The sequence below is a fragment of the Ostrea edulis genome, chromosome 6, assembly GCF_947568905.1.
Source record: "Ostrea edulis chromosome 6, xbOstEdul1.1, whole genome shotgun sequence".
Classification (NCBI taxonomy): Eukaryota; Metazoa; Mollusca; class Bivalvia; order Ostreida; family Ostreidae; genus Ostrea; species Ostrea edulis.
This window is the reverse complement of record NC_079169.1, coordinates 16,593,589-16,603,177: the sequence shown is the minus strand read 5'-3', so window position 1 is coordinate 16,603,177 and position 9,589 is coordinate 16,593,589. Positions and strand designations below refer to the sequence as shown.

Here is a 9,589-nt window from a genome sequence, read left to right as displayed (position 1 = left end):
TAACTTAGTAGAACAATCCCCGGCTTCTCCTATACTCCACTGTAACTACATAACTTAGTAGAACAATCACCTGCTTCTCCTATACTCCACTGTAACTACATTACTTAGTAGAACAATCACCTGCTTCTCCTATACTCCACTGTAACTACATAACTTAGTAGAACAATCACCTGCTTCTCCTATACTCCACTGTAACTACATAACTTAGTAGAACAATCACCTGCTTCTCCTATACTCCATTGTAACTACATAACTTAGTAGAAAAATCCTCGGCTTCTCCTATACTCCACTGTAACTACATAACTTAGTAGAACAATCCCTGGCTTCTCCTATACTCCACTGTAACTACATAACTTAGTAGAACAATCCCCGGCTTCTCCTATACTCCACTGTAACTACATTACTTAGTAGAACAATCACCTGTTTCTCCTATACTCCACTGTAACTACAGAACTTAGTAGAACAATCCCCAGCTTCTCCTATACTCCACTGTAACTACATAACTTAGTAGAACAATCCCCTGCTTCTCCTATACTCCGGACACCAAAGATGACAGTCAACATTTTACACTAAGCCATGCACAAAAATTCCTAAATTTTCACACCTGTTGAATGCGTGTTATATGGGTCTCAGTGCATGAACCATTCGATTGGATGTTTTTTCTATTTAATATGATAATATTTTCTTTTTGATAAATTACTTGCTTCACAAAAATCACAACCAAATAATTTATGTATTATTAATAGTGAATGTCAAGGTCTGTTTACTTTCACTTTCAATGTATATCCAGTTTCCGAAAGTACAGCGTGATAGAAGACAACAGACACCGAATATCTATTCATCTAAACATGTGCACGTGAAATAATGGTTGATGTGAATCATAAAATGGAACTGAATCGATAGATTATAAAATTTAAAATTATGGGTTTATAAATAAACACACGAGACGGAGTTGTCGCATGCGAGCTTGATGCAATATACCAACATCTTGACGGAAAAGACAGTTCTAGAAGCAGTCAACAGTTGACCGAGGTAAGTGTGGACATAAATAGCACGAGAATACATTGATCAGTCCCCATCAGCACGGCTGGACATTTGAATATACAATGTCCATTGTACAGTTGTTTTAGGTCATTGTTAACCTGGGCGTACTTGCACGTGCTACTAGTCTGTTTGATTGACCTGTAAAGGTAAACACGCGACTGTCGCCTGCATTTACACGACCACTTTCTGTACACAGATTCAGCACGATGTCATACAGCTATTGTTTTAACCAGGCTGAAACAAGCATCCAATAAGCCGGTAGAATTTGGCCACAAACGACAAACACCAAAGGACTAATAGTATTCATAGAATTTTTAATTTTTTTTTACATATACTTTAAAGGAAAATTCAACTTAATTCATTTTTCTGATTTACAAAATATCTTCCGAAACACGCATAAACAACTTAGCTCACGTGAGAGGTTTATTGTGATAATGTTTGTATTTCATGAGTGAATTGCAATGAAAAGATAGTGCATATGAAATTCACAAAACATTTCATTCAGACCACCTGACTTTATAGCTATTTAAATCTACACTACACAGTGTTTCTTGGCCGATTAACGGGGTTAAGGCAAGTTGTCAATAAAGGTAACTGAAAAAAATATATATAATGGCTAAATAATAGTCGTTTTTAGTATAAAGAGTGATACAAACATCACATAAAAAGTTTGTCATTAAGCCGATATTGCCGGTGATTATACATTATACTAAGCTAAAAATTCATTTGAATGTTGCCAGTACTAGATTGTATAATTAAAACGCCACCTTACATGAACATAAATGAACATTTATAATACAGATAAACTCATGAGAATACTATAATGATAGACAATTATGAGCATTAAATACACGTATATCCAGGGGTCCATGTTTGCCCAACTCTCTATTTTGTATTGCTTATCGGAGTTCTGAGATTGATCAGTATTCGTTATCTTCGCCTTTCATGTAATAATGAATGGATGAAGGAAAACTATATAATGTTGTACATTCTGTTGTAATATTTAGATCATACATCATGTGTCAATCCAACTAAAAATTACATTGCATTTAAAAGAAAAACTTTTCAGTAAATTATCTCACCTTAGGAGTAAATATCTTCCTTTATTAGAGTCAATTCTACAAAAAGGAATCTCGCGAGAAAGTATGTTAAGAAAAATTAACTTCATAGTCGATGGAAGAGAATACTAACGACCTTTAAAGCTTTTGAAGACAAGGAACGAATCCCAGGGCAGGGTAGGGGACCCCTAGGGCTATAATTCCACGCTCTTAGTTTATTATGTACATTTTAGGGCTAACACCCGATGGTCCAGGGGGTCGGCACGGCTTTGCTGTCCTTATTTCTCAGCCCCAATCATACAAGAAGTCTAATACCTCCAAATTGTTATGCTCTCCAGAACTCCGACATTTTCTCATCGACCATACAATAGCTTGAGGTATATGTAGCTCATTACACTAAAGTTTTATCTAATGGCTCGTTAAAACACCTCTTATGAACTATGATTGTTCCGTGGTGATCCGGGTTAGAATAGGTCCTCAGTACCCCCTTGTTTGTCGTAAGAGGCGACTAAATGGGGAGGTCCTTCGGATGAGACCGCAAAAACCGGGGTCCCGTGTCACAGCAGGTGTGGCACGATAAAGATCCGTCCCTGCTCAATGGCCATAAGCGCCGAGCATAGGCAGCCCTTCACCGGCAGTGGTGACGTCTCCATATGAATGAAATATTCAGAGAGGGACGTAAAACAATATCCAATCGAAAGAGTAATACAAACTCCAAAGGATTTTATATGATTTTTTGTGATTTATTCCGGAATAGAGATCCAGATTTCGCTGTGATTTGATGCATAATATGAATAACTAAGAAACCATGCCTGAACGACTCAGATAGATGCTCTATTTTTTTTTTTTAAATAAAAAGATATGTATGAAAATTCAAAACGTTATTTGCTAATAAAAAAAAATTAAATCTATGGATAAAATGTTAAAAAAAACATGTCATTTAGAAAAAAAGATATATCAGATAAATATATTTTAAACAAAAATTGAAATGCAATGGTCAAATTTCAGAAATATTACGATTTTTCAAATTTGAACCAAGTCCGATCGGAATTATAATAAATTAGTCATATAGAACATTATAATCAGAAAACTACATTCCCTTGATGTAAAATGGTTGACAAAGTAAATGAATTTTTAAAGGAAACTGATTTCTTGATGAACAGTGCATACAATTAGAAACAATATAATTATTTTAGTAATTTCTATCAATTTTGATCGGAATCAGTACTTTTTTCTCCCGTTTTGATGTATTAAATATACATGCATCTGAGATTTGGTCATATCGTTTCAATTTCTTTCTAAAATATATTTCTTCGATCTATATCTTTTCTAACTGACATGTTTTTAAAAAGATTTTATCAATAGATTTTAAAAAAAATAAAAATTAACGAATAGAGTTTTGAATTTCATAATTTTTTTCTAAAACATTAGAAGGTTTATATCCGAGTCTATTGGGTATGTTTTGTTATATATTAGTATCATGCGCCAAAGCACAGCGAATTTTAGACTCTAGAATCTAAATACCCTTTTTATCATTCCGGGAAAAATCACAAACAATTCATATTTAAAATAATTGAGAGCTTGTATCACTCTTTCTATGGTGAAATCATAGTTCATAAGAGGTGTTTTAACAAGCCATTAGATTGATTGATTGTTGTTTTCTGCCACACTCAACAATTTTTCGGTTATCTGGTGGCGTCCAGTTTTGATTGGTGGAAGAGAGAACCCAGATACAGTGTACCTGGAAAGAGACCACCGACCTTCCGAAACTAAACTGGGAAACTTTCTCACTTACCGGCGCGAGCGGGATTCAAACCCGCGCCGACCAGAGGTGAGAGGCCTTGTGATTTTGAGCGCGATGCTCTAACCACTTGGCCACGGAGGCCCATAAGATAAAAGTTTGTTGTAATGACCTACCTTAATGACTGTGTCATGGGCCTAGTACTAATCTTCGAAGAGAAAGTGGAACGAATCCCGAGGCAAGCTGTACGACATAATGTGCGTTTCATTCTCTGCTTTCAATTCGGAGCTCCATGGGTACGCTTCGGTAGCTCCAGGGGGTAGGGAAAGATTTGGAGTCCTTATTTCTACTCCGTTATGGACAACGAGAATAAATGTAGAGTACGATATCATAAGAAGTATTCAATCGCATCCAATCTGTGATACCACAAAGTGTTATCTAGCTCGCCTTACATTTGTAAGTGTGATATTTTCCTCAATAGAGGTAGGTGACTGCTCTGATCCTAATATTTGTAAACAAATGTCACAGGATGAAATAAGTCGTTTCATTTCATTCATATTCATCGGGATGAACGCTGATTGGTAGAGAGAGGAGTGTGAAAGGTCAGTATGGTTTCTGTGTGGTTGTGAGTATCTTGTGAGTTGTTTTACTGGGTGGGTGCTATATTATTTGTCGAAATGCGCATCTGGTGCATCAAAATTGTTACCGTATAAGTTTTACATTATGTCCCTGGGTCGAGGCCTCTGCTGGTGGACTGTTAGTCCCCGAGGGTCTCTACAGCCCAATAGCTAAGTACTTCGTTACAAGCTTGAAAATACGGATGTATATTTAATTGGTGTTATAAAATTTAGAAATTCATTTCAAAATTAAGGATTATCTCCCTCATGAATAGCTCTTATCCTTAGACGAATTTGGCTCCACTTTTTTTGGCACGCTGTTTTTTTTTACTATAATAGCTCTAAAACTTCATTGTTATTTCGGACTTCAAACATTTCGGTTGAGCATCACTGAAGAGACATTATTTGTCGAAATGCGTATCTGGTGCATCAAAATTGGTACCGTATAAGTTTTACATAAGCGAGATTCGCGCCAATTCCTGAAACTAACCCAGCAACACTCCATACCCGGACTGAGTGACTTATTATTCACGTATTGTCATATCAAAGAAACTAAGTTTTACAGCAGTTTCTGTTCTTCCGAGTTTACGATCATCCTCCAGAATTAGGATATAACAATAAATAACTTTAGAACCCGAACCACCAGTGTGTTTTAATTTAAATACATGACGGTTACACAAAGAATCCTTGGAAAATGTAGGGGAGCAAAGGAACCTTGGGCTTTCATAATCATCAGATGAGGATATAGGGATACACTTTTCGGCATCATTACTTTTTCATTAAAGACTTGATAAATAATTTCTTCTTTTTTTTCAGATGGAAACCGCAAGAATTCCTTCATTTCTAATTTTGATCCTATTGCCACTTATGTCGACAGTGTATTCAGATAATATACTAGTAATTCCGAGACCAGGATATAGTCACGTGAGACCAGTGAAGGTAATGGTGGATATCCTTATTGAGGAATACCAACACAATGTAACGATGTTACTCACAGAAAGTGTAGCCAAACACCTAGCTCTGAAGGATCTTCGAGGAGAAATTGTAACATATGATAAAGATGGAAAAGTCAGACAAAGAATGGATGAAATGAGAACGAAAGCTTATAGGACTGGTTTCGAAAATATAGGATTCATTTCTTTGTCACCGTACATTCAAAAGATGGACGAAGAAATCACATATTCACTCATGACAGATTCTGAAATTCTTAAAACGTTGGAAGAACGGAAATATCGGACAGTTATGGTGGATGGAATGGGCTCCTTGCCTTTTCTTATGCTTGCGCACAATTTATCCATTCCAGAAATCATACACTTCTCGGCGTTTATTTCCCCAAAATTTCGTTACCGAGCACCATCAGACTATTCCGGCATTCCAGAATTTCCCATGTTTCCACTTTCAGACACTACTTCATTTTTGTCACGGTTGAAAAATTTCGGAATTCATTTGGGATTTATCGCAGTAGGTTCTTTTCTTGAGTCATTTCATTATTCGAAGGACATAGTTCATAGGTATATTTCAACACCTAGGTTGGATGAGTTTTACAAATTGGCAAATGGATTTAGTTTGTACTTATTGGACCAAGATGAAATTCTAGATTATCCACGTCCTGTACTTCCAAATATTGTCCCTGTAGGAGGCTTAGCACTGTCGAATATCGTACACCCTCTTCCAATAGAAATTGAACGGCATGTTAATACTGCCAAGGACGGTGTTGTTATAGCAACCTTTGGGTGCAGCTTCGAGAATGTTCCCGATGAATTCAAAAGTAAATTGTATCAAGCCTTTAAAAATATTCCGGAAATTCACTTCATTTTAAAAATAGACGAAACTTATTTTCAGAACAAAAATATTCTACAGACTCCCTGGCTACCTCAAAATGATCTCCTTGGAAACAAGAAAATTAAGGCATTTATCACTCATTGTGGAAACAGTGGTCAATATGAAGCTTTATATCATGGAGTACCTATGGTTGCGATTCCAATATTTGGAGATCAAGTTTACAATGCAGATAGGATTGTAATGAAGTCCTTTGGTGTGAAGCTGGATCTAGTTGCGTTTACTTCCGGTGACTTGGAAAAAAGTATCAGGGAAGTAGTGTACAACGATACGTACTCCAGAAAAATAAAATTAGCCTCCGAGATGTACAGATCAAAACCACAGAACGCTTCACAACGAGCTGCATATTGGGTACACCACGTGACCACCTACGGAAGTGTACATCTGCGGTCTCCATCCCACTCTTTACCTGCTTATAAATATCTGGCACTGGACGTAGTTAGGGCTTTCCACCTTTCAGTGGAAAGTCCTATTGTTATTGTTCTGTTTATTATTATTATTATTATTATTATTATTTTCCTGCCGTCAAAAAAAATCTTCGTCTTAAGACTTATCGAAAAACTTTATAGTCCATCATATAGTACTTCTTGAGAAACGAATACAGTTCACCCTGCGTAATTCAACTTTGACCCCTTACGGAGTTATTTGACCTTTCGCAGAAATCATTGTTAGCACTTCTACTTTGTAACCGTAAATGATAGGAGGATGAAACCTTTTCTAAAACACAGAGGGTAATTAGTAGAAGCGAAGAATTTCAAATGAAGGGATTCGGTGTCCCCTAAAGGGAGTTAATGCCCCCTCATGTTTTGCGATTTGTCCCCTACAAATTGACGACTCCTAAAGTCTTCGTCGTAGAGAGACGGAACCCACTGGGACGGGTTGGGTGACCTTGACCTTGAAAAAGTAGGTCAAGGTCAAAGGTCAAGGTCATCCAGAATGGCCAGAAAATGGCACTTTTTATACGCTCTTTCACGCTTCAGATAGCATCGAAATATCACATGGGTCAGCAAGGAATTTTGGACCGGTCTCGGCATCACGAATGTCAACTCTGAACTTTGACCACTCTGCGAATGGCGGCGACTTAACGTCGAAAACCCCGTTATCGCTACTCTCACTAGACCGCAAGTCGTGGAGAGGCGAGACCTTCGCCGACGAATTCCAGATGAAACGCTCTCGCACAGAAAAGTTGACCGAGGGAAACCGAGAACCCCGAAGCACGGTTCTCGCCCCCGAAAGTCTCCGACGTCGTCGTTCGAGCCCACAACTTCTTCACGGATGTAGATAGGGATGCGGGACCACTTAAACGAAGCCCCGTGACCTCTCTGACCTTCAAAATCAGGTCAAGGTCAAAGTCACACTTTCTCCCCCATGGGTTTTTGAGGTTTGACCTTGAAAGTGGGTCAAGGTCAAAGGTCAAGGTCACGCATCCAGGGGCCAGTCTCCACGAGTAAGGCCAACCCACCCATCACGCCTGTCGTCCCCAAGGAAGAAACCCCCCACCCTTCAAGTGATCTGTCTGTCCTCAGCTGTTTATAATACACTATTTTGACCGGTTTCATGCCCAACAACAGGATTTTTGAGGTTTGACCTTGAAAGTGGGTCAAGGTCAAAGGTCAAGGTCACGCATCCAGGGGCCAGTCTCCACGAGTAAGGCCAACCCACCCATCACGCCTGTCGTCCCCAAGGAAGAAACCCCCCACCCTTCAAGTGATCTGTCTGTGATCAGCTGTTTCAATACACTATTTTGACTGGTCTCATGCCATGCAACAATGACAGGATTCTAGCTAATCTGACCTACACCTACACATCTGACCTACACCCATTTCTTCCATTTCTTGACTGTCTTGTCAATCAAACATGAATTCCATTTACATTCATGAAAAGACATAGGCCAGATTCAATTGTCTGCCTGCATCAACAAAAAGACTAATTTTTTTTTTTTTGATAATGATGATGCAACTTTACTTGACAGTTGAACTCATTGACATTCCATCCCGACTGTCATTGTAAACAAATAAACACTTACCTGCAGGATCAGATGGGATGCAGTACTCCTATTCTCCGTTCAGATATCCTACATGCACTCAGACACTTTCTAATTCACCGGCCGCCATTTTGGTTGTTTGTTGTCAAAGCCTATAAATCCGTATATGCATGCCTCCTTGGGTGAAATGACTGAAAGACATTGTCTCCGTGAATTAGAACACATAGGATGAGCCATTACAAACTGTATATTCAATTCCACAATCCACAACACACACGGTCAAATCCAGTGCATCTTCACAACATCTGACAACATGAGGCTTGTATAGACTCCCAGCATGCACCAGCAGTTACTACAATCTAGGAAAATGGCACATCCGGTTTCTTTGCACCTCCAAATATCCTATCTAACAGGTCTAAAGTCACCCCAAACACCTGCACAAGTCCTATTACACTTTTACCTGATATGTGCCGGTTATGAAACACTCACACCCCTTTTTTTCAAATATTTGACCGGTACTATCGTGCGAAACCAAGGCCTTAATCTCCAACACTACAACACTCAAGGCGGCAAATTTGAATTTCTTTTCAAGCCAAATCCATTTTTTTTTTTTTTTTTTTTTTTTGGTGAGGGTGGGGTGGGGTAGGGGGGGGGCTTTTAGCATTTCAACACTACTGAAAAACCGCTAGAAGGTGGGAAGCCCTCTAATTGTTCGCGAACAATTAGGATCACTAGTTCTTTTTGTATTTCTTTGTGTGTTGTTGCTATTAAGTGTAATTGTGACTGGCTTTTATGTGCTTTGCAGATGCTGTGTTCAAAAGAAATTGAAAAGAGACTAACTATATTAATTATTAGTACATTCTATATGATCATCGTTCCATTATGGATAAAGTAATTATCTCAGAACAGTGTGTCAATGAACAAAACATAAAAATATGAATACTTATATCTTTATTATGGCGTTTATGGGTACGGCTGTATTTACAACACAAAAGAAACGGGCCGCCAGCATGATCAAGGGCAGGCCCCAAAAAATAAAAGCATCATCAAAAGCAAATTCAACATCAACATATTCTCTTGCAAAGTCAACATTTAAAGTTCAAAAATATCAACATTCACAGTTCAAAGTTCACATATCAAAAAGTGCTTGACCCTGGGGGTGCAGACGTCAAACGTCTCATGACGTTGACCCTGGGAGGTGCAGAAGTCGAGGACTTGTAGATTTTCACATTTCATCATAAGTTCTGACAGTGCCGCTCGTAAGCGCCAGAAGTTTCCTTCCTTGAATGGCAGTACTGGCAATCAT

At 38.4% G+C, this 9,589-nt stretch overlaps 1 protein-coding gene across 2 annotated transcripts; it reads left to right on the top strand.

The window, feature by feature from the left end:
- The first annotated feature begins 762 nt into the window (after nt 1-762).
- Nucleotides 763-9,219, top strand: LOC125683857 (UDP-glucuronosyltransferase 1-6-like). 2 transcript variants are annotated; one of them, XM_056141704.1, is made up of 3 exons: nt 763-1,032; nt 5,277-6,734; nt 9,010-9,219. In XM_056141704.1, exons 2-3 carry the CDS (start codon nt 5,277-5,279, stop codon nt 9,016-9,018), a joined length of 1,467 nt encoding a protein of 488 aa, XP_055997679.1. In that variant the 5' UTR covers nt 763-1,032; the 3' UTR covers nt 9,019-9,219. The 2 variants fall into 2 exon arrangements, with proteins under 2 accessions (XP_055997679.1, XP_048781306.2); XM_048925349.2 differs by having other exon boundaries at nt 772-1,032; nt 5,277-9,219.
- The last annotated feature ends 370 nt before the right edge of the window (nt 9,220-9,589 follow it).

Coding starts and splice junctions, on each gene's coding strand:
- LOC125683857 (XM_048925349.2), top strand. CDS start 5,277: ATGGAAACCGCAAGAATTCCTTCATTTCTAATTTTGATCCTATTGCCA.